Below are 13219 nucleotides of genomic sequence, written 5' to 3'. Positions count from 1 at the left end.
GTCCAGCCTGGTGCCTGTGAGGGGAACCCTGCAGTGATGGGGGATTTGGCCTCCTATGGGGGGGCTCAGCCCTGTCCTGGTCAGGGAGGACCAGGAAATGAGGGGGGGTCCGGCCTGGTCTCCATGAGGGGAACCCAGCAGTGAGAGGGGTCTGGCCTGGTGCTGAGGGAGGACCTGGCATTTCGAGGGGATTTGGCCTTTGAGGGGAAACCCGGCCCTGTCCTGGTGAGGGGAAATGGGGGGATCCGGCCTGCTCTCCATGAGGGGGATCCCGGCAATTTGGGGAGGGTCTGGCCTGGTCTGAGTGAGGGGAAACCCAGGAATGGAGGGGTCCGGAATGGCGGGGTCCAGCCTGGGCTCCATGAGGGGGATCCCGGCAACTTGGGGAGGAACTGGCCTGGTCTGAGTGAGGGGAAACCCGGGAATGGAGGGGTCCGGAATGGCGGGGTCCAGCCTGGGCTCCATGAGGGGGATCCCAACACTGAAGAGTGATTTGGCCTTGTCCTGAGGGGGGGGGCTCTGTCCTATCTGGATGAGGGGGAACCCCATTATTGGGGGGTCCAGCCTGGTGCCTGTGAGGGGAACCCAGCAGTGATGGGGGTTCGGGCTCCTGAGGGGAGACCCCGCAATTGGGGGGGTCCAGCCTGGTCCTAAGGGGAGATCCAGCAATTGGGGGGGTCTGACCTGGTCCTGAGGCGAGACCCAGCAATTGGGGGGGTCCAGCCTGGTCCTGAGGGGAGACCCAGCAATTGGGGAGGGTCCAGCCTGGTCCGGAAGGGAGACCCAGCAATTGGGGGGGGTCTGACCCGGTCCTGAGGGGGGAATTTGGCAATGGGGGGTCTGGTCTAGTCCTGAGGGGAGACCCAGGATTGGGGGGGGAGTCTGGCCTGGTCCTGAGGGGACTCTGGGCATTTGGGGGGTCCAGGCTGGTCCTGAGGGGACTCTGGGCATTTGGGGGGTCCAGGCTGGTTCTGAGGGGGGACTCTGGGCATTTGGGGGGTCCAGGCTGGTCCTGAGGGGGAACTGGGCATTTGGGGGGTCCTGGCTGGTTCTGAGGGGACTCTGGGCATTTGGGGGGTCCAGCCTTGTCCTGAGGGGACTCTGGGCATTTGGGGGGTCCTGGCTGGTTCTGAGGGGACTCTGGGCATTTGGGGGGTCCTGGCTGGTTCTGAGGGGACTCTGGGCATTTGGGGGGTCCAGCCTTGTCCTGAGGGGACTCTGGGCATTTGGGGGGTCCTGGCTGGTTCTGAGGGGACTCTGGGCATTTGGGGGGGTCCTGGCTGGTTCTGAGGGGGGATTCTGGGCATTTGGGGGGTCCAGGCTGGTTCTGAGGGGGGACTGAGCATTTGTGGGGTCCAGGCTGGTCCTGAGGGGGCACCCAAAAGCTGGGGGGGCTGTCCAGCAGTGTGGGGGTGTCTCGGTGGGAGCACACGGGGGCCCCGTCGTGTCCCCAGTGTGACCCTGCTGGGGTGGCCCTTGCAGCCCAGCGCCTCTGGAGGCAGCGCGGAGCTGTCAGAGAGCGAGGAGAGCGTTTACTCCGGCCTCGAGGATTCGGGAACCGACAGCGACTCCTCTGGCAATGAGGAGGAGGAGCAGGAGGAGGAGGAGGAGGAGGAGGAGGAGGAGGAAGAAGCCCCTGGCAGCCCCTCAGCTCTCCAGACCCAGGTAAGGGCCTGACTGGGATCCTGCCCTGAGCCTGGGGAGCTCCCATCCCGTTCCTGCCCCTTCCTGGGGTGCTCTGCATCCCCAAAATCCAGGGGTGGATTGGTCCTGAGCCCCTTTTCCAGGAGGAGCTGGATTGGTGGCATGAAGGGTTCATGGCTAGGGATGAGTCTGTCCTGGGGAAATCGTGTGGAAAAGGGAAATTAAACCCCCCAGAGCCCTTTCCAGGGTTTTGTTGTGGGAGAGCTGCAGAGGGGTTTGGGTGCAGGCTGGAGGAGCAGGACCAGGGAGTGGCTTCTCATGGAAAATTAGGATTTTGGGATGGAATTCCCAGAGAATCTGGGGCTGCTCCATCTCTGGGAAACCCAGGATAACCCTGGAGCTGTCCCTGCCCATGGAGCACTCCAGGCTGGGAAGCTGGGAAAGGGCTGGGAATGGTGGAAGAAGGAGCTGGACACGATCCAGGGGTGCCCAGGGGGGCACCTGGAGTGGAGCAGGACAGGGAGGGAATGGAATGGGAATGGGAATGGGAATGGGAATGGGAATGGGATTGGGAATGGGAATGGGAATGGGGAATGGGAACTGGGGAATGGGGAATGGGAATGGGGAATGGGATTGGGAATGGGAATGGGGATGGGAATGGGGAATGGGGAATGGGAATGGGGAATGGGGATGGGGATGGGGAATGGGATTGGGATTGGGATTGGGGAATGGGGAATGGGGAATGGGGAATGGGAATGGGATTGGGATTGGGGAATGGGGAATGGGAATGGGAATGGGATTGGGATTGGGATTGGGAATGGGGATGGGGATGGGGAATGGGAATGGGAATGGGATTGGGAATGGGGAAATGGGGAATGGGAATGGGAATGGGAATGGGAATGGGGAATGGGAATGGGAATGGGAATGGGGAATGGGAATGGGAATGGGATTGGGGAATGGGAATGGGATTGGGAATGGGAATGGGATTGGGATTGGGATTGGGGGAATTCCTCCAGAGGAGCTGAGGGAGCTCATCCTGGAGAAAAGTGGGATTGAGGGGATCCAGGGTTTGGGATCTGCTCCCATGAAACAGGGACAGGACCCTGGAAACAGCCTTGGGTTGAGATTTTCAGGAGTATTCCCCTGGAAAGGCTGGAATTCCTGGCTGGATCCCCCATTCCCAGCTGGAATCATGGGCTGGGATCCCCCATTCCCAGCTGGAATCATGGGCTGGGATCCCCCATTCCCAGCTGGAATTCTGGGCTGGGATCCCCCATTCCCAGCTGGAATTCTGGGCTGGAATCCCCATTCCCAGCTGGAATTCCTGGCTGGGATCCCCCATTCCCAGCTGGAATCCCCATCCCTGTGGGTGTGGGATGGGGACACGGACAGGGCTGGCCTGGGAGGCTCCAGGGGGTTTTCCAAGCCCAGCAATTCCCTGGTCCCAGTGGTTCTTTTGTTGGATCACCTGGAGCAGCACTGGGAATGCAAATCCTGGCTCTGCCATTCCCAAAATCCCAAAATCCCGAAATCCCAGCTCTGCTATTCCCAGCTCCCCCAAATCCCAGAGCTGCCATTCCCCAAATCCCAAATTCGCCCTTCCCCAAATCCCAGAGCTGCCATTCCTCAAATCCAAAATCCCAGAGCTGCCATTCCCTAAATGCCAAATCCCAGAGCTGCCATTACGCAAATCCCCAAATCCCAAATCCCACAGCTGCCATTCCCTGCTCCCCAAATCCTGGCTCTGCCATTCCCAAATGCTAAAATCCCAAATCCCAATTTCGCCCTTCCCCAAATCCCAGAGCTGCCATTCCTCAAATCCCAAATTCCAAAGCTGCCATTCCCCAAATCCCAGAGCTGCCATTCCTCAAATCCCAAATCCCAGAGCTGCCATTCCCCAAATCCCAAATCCCAGAGCTGCCATTCCCAAATCCCAAATTCCAAAGCTGCCATTCCCCAAATCCCAAATCCCAGAGCTGCCCTTCCCCAAATCCCAAATTTGCCATTCCCCAAATCCCAGAGCTACCATTCCTAAATCCCAAAATCCCCAAATCCCAGAGCTGCCATTCCCAAATCCCAAAATCCCCAAATCCCAGAGCTGCCATTCCCAAAACCAGGATTGGGTCAGGAAAACTGGGATTGGGGCTGGGATTGGGGCTGGGAAACTGGGAATGGGGCTGGGAATACTGGGATTGGGGCTGGGAATACTGGGAATGGCCTGGGAAACTGGGAATGGGGCTGGGAATACTGGGAATGGGCTGGGAACACTGGGATTGAGGCTGGGAACACTGGGAATGGGGCTGGGAACTGGGAATGGGGCTGGGAACTGGGAATAAACTGGGATTGGGGCTGGGAATAAACTGGGATTGGGGCTGGGAACTGGGAATAAACTGGGAACTGGGAATAAACTGGGATTGGGGCTTGGGAACTGGGAATAAACTGGGAATGGGGCTGGAAACTGGGAGTAAACTGGGAATGGGGCTGGGAAACTGGGAATGGGGCTGGGAACTGGGAATAAACTGGGAATGGGCTGGGAAACTGGGAATGGGGCTGGGAACTGGGAATAAACTGGGAATGGGCTGGGAAACTGGGAATAAACTGGGAATGGGGCTGGGAATGAACTGGGATTGGGGCTGGGAATACTGGGAATAAACTGGGAATGGGGCTGGGAAACTGGGAATGGGGCTGGGAACTGGGCCTGCCCTGGGGTTCTGGGGTGCTCAAGGCCCTGCAGGGAATTCCAGGCTGGGTTTTCCTGCTGGGATTGGGGTGCAGGGGCTGTGGAAGGGAGGGGGATCCCACTGAGGGTCCTGAGTTTGGGAAGGATTTGGGAATGCTGGGGCAGATCCCAGGGGAAAAGCTGGGAATGTGCAGGGGGAGCCGGGAATTCCACCTGGAACCTCCTTGGGATGAGGGGAAAGTTGGGAATGGGCAGGGGGAGCCGGGAATTCCACCTGGGATGAGAGGAAAGTTGGGAATGTGCAGGGAGAGCCGGGAATTCCACCTGGAACCTCCTTGGGATGAGTGGAAAGCTGGGAATGGGCAGAAGGAGCTGGAAATTCCGGCTGGAACCTCCTTGGGATGAGGGGAAAGCTGGGAATGGGCAGGGGGAGCCGGGAATTCCATCTGGAACCTCCTTGGGATGAGAGGAAAGTTGGGAATGTGCAGGGGGAGCCGGGAATTCCACCTGGGATGGAGGGAAAAGTTGGGAATGTGCAGAGGGAGCTGGGAATTCCACCTGGAACCTCCTTGGGATGAGAGGAAAGCTGGGAATGGGCAGGGAGAGCCAGGAATTCCAGCTGGAACCTCCTTGGGATGGAGGGGAAAGTTGGGAATGTGCAGGGGGAGCTGGGAATTCCACCTGGGATGGAGGGGAAAAGCTGGGAATGTGCAGGGAGAGCCGGGAATTCCACCTGGGATGAAGGAAAAGCTGGGAATGGGCAGGGGGAGCTGGGAATTCCAGGAGATCCCAGAGCCCCTTCCAGGGCCTTTTCCAGAGGTTTTCTGGGAGAGCTGCAGAGGGGTTTGGGATGCAGGGTGGGAAACAGGGAATGGCTTCCCGTGGAAAACTGGGATTTTGGGATGGGATTCCCAGAGAATCCAGGGCTGCCCCAGGACCCCTGGAATGTCCCAGGATAGTGGGGCTGTCCCTTCCTACCCAAACCAGGCTGGAATTCCAGGATTTCCCATTCCATGAACTGGCTCCAGCTCAGTCCCTGTTTTCACCTTTCCTGCAGCTTCTCCAGCCCCTCTGGGCCCAATTGGGTTTTCCAGGGATTTCCCAGAGCTCCAAAATTGCTCCAGGGATCTTCCCAGAGCTCCCAAACTGCTCCAGGGCTCTTCCCAGAGCTCCCAAACCAGTCCAGGGCTTTCCCAAAGCTCCCAAACCACTCCAGGGCTTTTCCCAGAGCTCCCAAACTTCTCCAGGGTCATTCCCAAAGCTCCCAAACCACTCCAGGGCTTTCCCAGAGTTCCCAAACTTCTCCAGGGCTGTTCCAAAAGCTCCCAAACCCCTCCAGGACTGTTCCTACTCCACTCCAAGGTTTTTCCTAAATCCCAAATTGCTCCAGGGCTTTTCCCAGAGCTCCCCAACCTTTCCAGGGATGTTCCCAAACCACTCCAGGGGTTTCCCAGAGCTCCTGCTCCTATTCCAGGCTGTTCCCAAACCACTCCAGGCTCATTCCCAGAGGTCTCAAATTTCTCCAGGGCTTTCCCAAAGCTCCCAAATTTCTCCAGGCTCATTCCCAAAGCTCCCAAACTTCTCCAGGGCTTTCCCAGAGCTCCCCAACCTTTCCAGGGATGTTCCCAAACCACTCCAGGCTCATTCCCAGAGCTCCCAAACCATTCCAGGCTCATTCCCAAAGCTCCCAAACTTTTCCAGGGCTTTCCCAGAGCTCCCAAATTTCTCCAGGGATCTTCCCAGACGTCCCCAACCTTTCCAGGGCTGTTCCTACTCCACTCCAAGGTTTTTCCTAAATCCCAAATTGCTCCAGGGCTTTTCCCAGAGCTCCCAAACCTTTCCAGGGATCTTCCTAAACCACTCCAGGCTCATTCCCAAAGCTCCCAAACCACTCCAGGGTCATTCCCAAAGCTCCCAAACTTCTCCAGGACTTTCCAAGAGCTCCCAAACTTCTCCAGGGATTTTCCAGAGCTCCCAAACTTCTCCAGAGTTATTCCCAGAGCTCCCAAATTTTTCCAGGGCTGTTCCTACTCCACTCCAAGGTTTGTCCTAAATCCCAAATTGCTCCAGGGCTCCTCCCAGAGCTCCCAAACCTTTCCAGGGATGTTCCCAAACCACTCCAGGCTCATTCCCAAAGCTCCCAAACCACTCCAGGGTCATTCCCAGAGCTCCAACTTCTCTCCAGGGCTTTCCCAGAGTTCCCAAACCACTCCAGGGCTTTCCCAGAGCTCCCAAACTTCTCCAGGGATTTTTCCAGAGCTCCAAAACTTTTCCAGGGCTTTCCCAAAGCCCCCAAACTTCTCCAGGGCTTTCCCAAAGCTCCCAAACCCCTCCAGGGCTGTTCCTACTCCACTCCAGGGTTTTTCTTAATCCCAAATTGCTCCAGGGCTCTTCCCAGAGCTCTCAAACTTCTCCAGGGCTTTCCCAAAGCTCCCAAACCACTCCAGGGTCATTCCCAGAGCTCCCAAACTTCTCCAGGGCTGTTCCTACTCCACTCCAGGGTTTTTCCTAAATCCCAAATTGCTCCAGGGCTCCTCCCAGAGCTCCCAAACCTTTCCAGGGATGTTCCCAAACCACTCCAGGGTCATTCCCAAAGCTCCCAAACCACTCCAGGGTCATTCCCAGAGCTCCAACTTCTCTCCAGGGCTTTCCCAGAGTTCCCAAACCACTCCAGGGCTTTCCCAGAGCTCCCAAACTTCTCCAGGGATTTTTCCAGAGCTCCAAAACTTTTCCAGGGCTTTCCCAAAGCCCCCAAACTTCTCCAGGGCTTTCCCAAAGCTCCCAAACTTTTCCAGGGCTGTTCCTACTCCACTCCAGGGTTTTTCTTAAATCCCAATTTGCTCCAGGGCTTTTCCTGATCTCCCACTTTTCTCCAGGGCTGTTCCCAAAGCTCCCAAACTTCTCCAGGGCTTTCCCAGAGCTCCCAAATTTCTCCAGGGCTTTTCCCAGAGCTCCCCAACCTTTCCAGGGATGTTCCCAAACCACTCCAGGGTCATTCCCAGAGCTCCCAAACTTCTCCAGGACTTTCCCAGACCTCCCCAACCTTTCCAGGGCTGTTCCTACTCCACTCCAAGGTTTTTCCTAAATCCCAAACTGCTCCAGGCTCATTCCCAAAGCTCCCAAACCACTCCAGGGCTTTTCCCAGAGCTCCTGCTCATATTCCCAGAGCTCCCAAACTTCTCCAGGGATTTTCCCAGAGCTTCCCAATTGCTCCAGATCTCTTTCCAGATCCCCCACTTTTCTCCAGGGATTTTCCCAGAGCTCCCAATTGCTCCAGGGCTCTTCCCAGAGCTCCCAGGGATTTTCTCCAGGGATTTTTCTCCAGGGATTTTCCCAGAGCTTCCACATTGTTCCAGGATATTTTCCCCAGAACTCCTAAATTGTTCCAGGATATTTTCCCCACAACTCCTAAATTGCTCCAGGATATTTTCCCCACAACTCCTAAATTGTTCCAGGATATTTTCCCCACAACTCCTAAATTGTTCCAGGATATTTTCCCCACAACTCCTAAATTGTTCCAGGATATTTTCCCCACAACTCCTAAATTGCTCCAGGATTTTTTCCCCACAACTCCTAAATTGTTCCAGCTCCTTTCCGCAGCTCCCCAACTTTTCCCGGACTGCTCCTGCAGTGCTCCAGCACTGTTCAGGTTTCTAATGGAAAAGCAGGGGGATTTTGTGGAAAAGCGGGGTTTTTCTGGAATTTGGGAAGCGCTGGAAGGGATGGGACAGCCAGGGACAGCCAGGGACGGCCGGGCCAGGCCGGCATTTTCCGGCATTTTCCGTCTCCGGCCGCAGGCGGGGGCAGCCGGGGAAGGTGAAACCCAACCCCAGCCCCATCGCAGCGCCAAAAACCTGGGAAAAGACTTAAGGGCTGCTCCCGGCTCCCCGCGGAGCGCCCCGGCCCTTAAAGCCGCCTTTGTCTGGCCGGTAATCCCATCCCGGCTCGGTAATCCCATCCCTGCTCCGGGCCTGCCCCCAGATCCCGCCCGGCCGGCCCGGCCCGGGCTGCTTTAGCCATCAGGCCTCATCCTGAATATCCAAATATTCCCTGGGTCCTGACACAAATCCTGCTTCTCCAACCCTTCCTATTCCCTGGATCCTGATCCTGCTTTAGCCATCAGGCCTGAATATCCAAATATTCCTTGGATCCTGACACAAATCCTGCTTCTCCAACCATTCCCTGGGTCCTGATCCTGCTTTAGCCATCAGGCCTCAATATCCAAATATTCCTTGGATCCTGACACAAATCCTGCTTTTCCTACCCTTCCTATTCCCTGGATCCTGATCCTGCTTTAGCCATCAGGCCTCATCCTGAATATCCAAATATTGCCTGGATCCTGACACAAATCCTGCTTTAGCCATCAGTCCTGAATATCCAAATATTCCTTGGATCCTGACACAAATCCTGCTTTTCCTACCCTTCCTATTCCCTGGATCCTGATCCTGCTTTAGCCATCAGGCCTGAATATCCAAATATTCCCTGGATCCTGATCCTGCTTTAGCCATCAGGCCTGAATATCCAAATATTGCCTGGATCCTGACACAAATCCTGCTTTTCCTACCCTTCCTATTCCCTGGGTCCTGATCCTGCTTTAGCCATCAGGCCTCATCCTGAATATCCAAATATTCCCTGGATCCTGATCCTGCTTTAGCCATCAGGCCTCATCCTGAATATCCAAATATTCCCTGGATCCTGATCCTGCTTTAGCCATCAGGCCTCATCCTGAATATCCAAATATTCCCTGGGTCCTGACACAAATCCTGCTTCTCCAACCATTCCCTGGGTCCTGATCCTGCTTTTCCAGCCATTCCCATTCCCTGGATCCTGACACAAATCCTGCTTTTCCAACAATTCCCTAGATCCTCATCCTGCTTTTCCAGTCATTCCCTGGATCCCAACACAAATCCTGCTTTTCCAACCATTCCCTGAATCCTCATCCCGTTTTTCCAATCATCCCTGAATCCTGATCCTGATCTCATTTTTCCAGTCATTCTCTGAATCCTGATCCCGGTTTTCCAATCATTCCCTGATTCCTGATCCCATTTTTCAATCATCCCTGAATCCCAATCCCACTTTTCCAGTCATCCCTGAATCCCGATCCCGGTTTTCCAATCATTCCCTGAATCCCGAGGGGGCTCCTGGAAAGGGGAAAATCGTTTTTCCAGGGGGATTTTGGGATCGTTCCCAGAGCTCCTGCACAGCAGCAGGGTCAGGCCCCGGGGTTATCCCACAGAAATCTGGGAATTCTGAGCAGCTGGAGCTGCCCTGGCAGGGCCTGGGGAGAGCTGGGAGTGCCGGGATGAGGCTGATCCCACTGGGATTTCTCATCCCAGAGATCTCTGGATCCAGGGATAGAGGGGATCCAGAATTCCTTTGGAACTGAGATGAGCTGGGAAGGAGTTTGGGCTTTTCCCATGGAATTCCAGCCTGGTTTGGGTGGGAAGGGACAGAGGGACAGCCCCACTATCCTGGGACGTTCCAGGGGTCCTGGGGCAGCCCTGGATTCTCTGGGAATCCCATCCCAAAATCCCAGTTTTCCATGGGAAGCCATTCCCTGTTTCCCAGCCTGCATCCCAAACCCCTCTGCAGCTCTCCCAGAAATCCCTGGAAAAGGCTCTGGAATTCTCCTGGAATTCCCTGCTCATTCCCAGCTCATTCCCAGCTCATTCCCAAACCTCCCTGGTGTTGGATCCAGATCCCAGCAGGGATGTGAGTGGGACAGAATTCCCACTTTTCCCTGCCATTCCACAGCCCCTTTCCCATGGATCCAGGGCTGCTTCCTGGCTCCTCATCCCGAGCCATTTCCCATTCCCATCCCAATCCCATTTTCCCAGGCTGGGAGTTCCTTTCCTTCCTTGGCACCAAACAAAACTCCGGGAATTTGGGGTTGGGATTTTACTGAGCTCCTTTTCCCCCCCCGTTTTCCAGGCCAGGGGCGCTCCTGGGAAGAGGAAAAAAACCTTGGAGGACGATTCCCCCTTGGAAGGGAAGCAGGACTTGGCCGTCCACGACGAGTACGAGCAGGACAGCTCCGACGAGGAGGTAGGGAACCGTGGAATTCATGGAATTTTATCCTGGAATCGGGCTGGGAACGATGGATTTGGTGGGAGCGATGGATTCGGCGCCTGGGGACACAAAGGGCGGAGTTGGGACAAGTCTGGAGCAGCTCTTGGGGCTCATCCCGGAGAAAATCGGGATTGAGGGGATCCAGGGCGGGATCTGCTCCCAGGGAATGGGACAGGACCAGGGAACGGCCTCAGGCTGGGATTCTTGGGAATATTCACCTGGAAAGGGCTGGAATTCCGGGCTGGGATCCCCCATTGCCAGGATTTCCCATCCCTGTGGATGTGGCCAGGCTGGAATTGCCATTCCTGGCTGGAATCATGGGCTGGGATCCCCCATTCCCAGCTGGAATTCCAGGCTAGGATCCCCCATTCCCAGCTGGAATTCTGGGCTGGGATCCCCCATTCCCAGCTGGAATTCTGGGTTAGGATCCCCCATTCCCAGCTGGAATTCTGGGTTAGGATCCCCCATTCCCAGCTGGAATCATGGGTTAGGATTCCCCATTCCCAGCTGGAATTCTGGACTGGGATCCCCCATTCCCAGCTGGAATCATGGGCTGGAATTGCCATTCCTGGCTGGAATTCTGGGCTGGGATCCCCCATTCCCAGCAGGAATTTCCATCCCTGTGGCCGTGGCCAGGCTGGAATTGCCGTTCCTGGCTGGAATTTTTCATGGATTTGAGATGGAATTGATGGATTTGGCGTCCAGGGAAAAATGATGGAGTTGGGAAAAGTCTGGAACAGCTCTTGGGGCTCATCCTGGATTGGGATCCCCATTCCCAGCTGGAATTCCGGGCTGGAATCCCCATTCCCAGGATTTCCCATCCCTGTGGATGTGGCCAGGCTGGGATCCCCATTCCCGGCTGGAATTCTGGGCTGGGATCCCCCATTCCCAGCTGGAATTCTGGGTTAGGATCCCCCATTCCCAGCTGGAATTCCCATCCCTGTGGGTGTGGGATGGGGACAAGGCCGGGGTTGGCCTTTTCCAAGCTCAGCCATTCCCTGATTTCCGGCTCCGTGTCGGCTCTGGGAATTCCGGGAGCGCTGCAGGTTCCGTGTGGGATCGCTCCCCGCGCTCCTGCTCAGGAATTCCAGGGGCTCCCTGAGCCTGTCCCGGCTCCCAGGCTGGAAAAAGCTCGGGAAGAGCTCTGGAATTGCAGCAGGGCCGGGCCCTTCCCCAATCCCTGCTCAATCCATTACCGGCCCTGGCAATTCCCGGCGCTCCGGGGGCGGCCGGAGCCCGGAATTCTCCTGGAAAAGGCCCCGGGAGCCGCAGGCCTGAGCGGGACAGAGCCACAGGGAGGAGGGGGAGAATTCCGGAATTACAGCTGGAAAACGGCCTGGGAAGGGCTGGGATACACCGGGAATGGGATCGGGATGGGGAATGGGAATGGGAATGGGAATGGGATTGGGAATGGGAATGGGAATGGGGAATGGGAATGGCATCAGGAATGGGGAATGGGATCGGGATGGGGAATGGGGAATGGGAAATGGGATTGGGAATGGGAATGGGGAATGGGAATGGGGAATGGGAATGGGATCAGGAATGGGGAATGGGGAATGGGGATTGGGATCAGGATCGGGATTGGGATCAGGAATGGGATCAGGATCAGGAATGGGATCAGGAATGGGATCAGGATTAGGATCAGGAATGGGATTGAGATCAGGAATGGGATCAGGATCAGGATTGGGATCAGGAATGGGATTGGGATCAGGAATGGGATCAGGATCAGGAATGGGATTGAGATCAGGATCGGGATTGGGATCAGGAATGGGAACAGGATCAGGATTGGGATCAGGATCAGGAATGGGATTGGGATCAGGATCGGGATTGGGATCAGGAATGGGATCAGGAATGGGATCAGGATCAGGATTAGGATCAGGATTAGGATCAGGAATGGGATTGAGATCAGGAATGGGATCAGGATCAGGAATGGGATTGGGATCAGGAATGGGATCAGGATCAGGATTAGGATCAGGAATGGGATTGGGATCAGGATTGGGATCGGGATCAGGAATGGGATCAGGATCAGGATTAGGATCAGGATCAGGAATGGGATCAGGATTAGGATCAGGAATGGGATTGGGATCAGGAATGGGATTGAGATCAGGAATGGGATCAGGATCAGGAATGGGATCAGGAATGGGATCAGGATCAGGAATGGGATCAGGAATGGGATTGAGATCAGGAATGGGATCAGGAATGGGATCAGGATCAGGATTAGGATGAGGATCAGGATTGGGATCAGGATCAGGATTGGGATCAGGAATGGGATCAGGATCGGGATTAGGATCAGGAATGGGATCAGGATCAGGAATGGGATCAGGATCAGGATTGGGATCAGGATGGCGCTGCCGAATTCCAGCGGGATCCCAACACCCCCAGGGAGATCCTGGAGCTTTTCCCAGAGGACCCTCCTGAGCCAGGGCCGCCCCGGAGCGGGGTCCATGGGGATTTCTCTGGAATCATCACTTTGGGAATGCTGGAAAAGCTCGGGAATGCATCCCTGGAGCTGCCAGAGGGGGGAGCGCTGATCCCGGCCCTGAGCCATTCCCGGGCCTTTGTTCCCAAAAAAACCCCGGGCAAAACTCGGGAAAACACCGGGATTCGGGCTTGGGGCTCCTTACCCCGGAATTTCGGGAATGGCTCCGTCGTATCCCAATCCCAATTAACTCCTGACCCCGTCCTAATGAGAGTTTTCCCTGGATTTCGCCCTGTGAACGCCGGGATTAACCCAGGGAGGGAATTTTGGGAGATGTGCTGGGATAAAGTGGGATTTCCTTAGGAAAATGTGAGTGGTTTTCCCTGGATTTCAGTAAAATAATGGAA

General features: G+C 55.9%; 1 protein-coding gene across 2 annotated transcripts in view; it reads left to right on the top strand.

Annotated features, from left to right (window-relative positions):
- Positions 1-13219, top strand: part of BOP1 (BOP1 ribosomal biogenesis factor) — a 104157-nt gene that overhangs the window by 2843 nt on the left and 88095 nt on the right. For both annotated transcript variants that reach the window (XM_077189859.1, XM_077189853.1), the window contains exons 2-3: positions 1483-1665; positions 10256-10369. In XM_077189859.1, the coding sequence (XP_077045974.1) occupies positions 1483-1665; positions 10256-10369 (297 nt within the window). The remainder of the gene's footprint in view (positions 1-1482; positions 1666-10255; positions 10370-13219) is intronic.

Source organism: Agelaius phoeniceus, chromosome 1 (genome assembly GCF_051311805.1).
Source record: "Agelaius phoeniceus isolate bAgePho1 chromosome 1, bAgePho1.hap1, whole genome shotgun sequence".
Taxonomy (NCBI): Eukaryota; Metazoa; Chordata; class Aves; order Passeriformes; family Icteridae; genus Agelaius; species Agelaius phoeniceus.
Note: the sequence above shows the minus strand (reverse complement) of the source record. Positions and strands in the feature narration are given on the sequence as shown.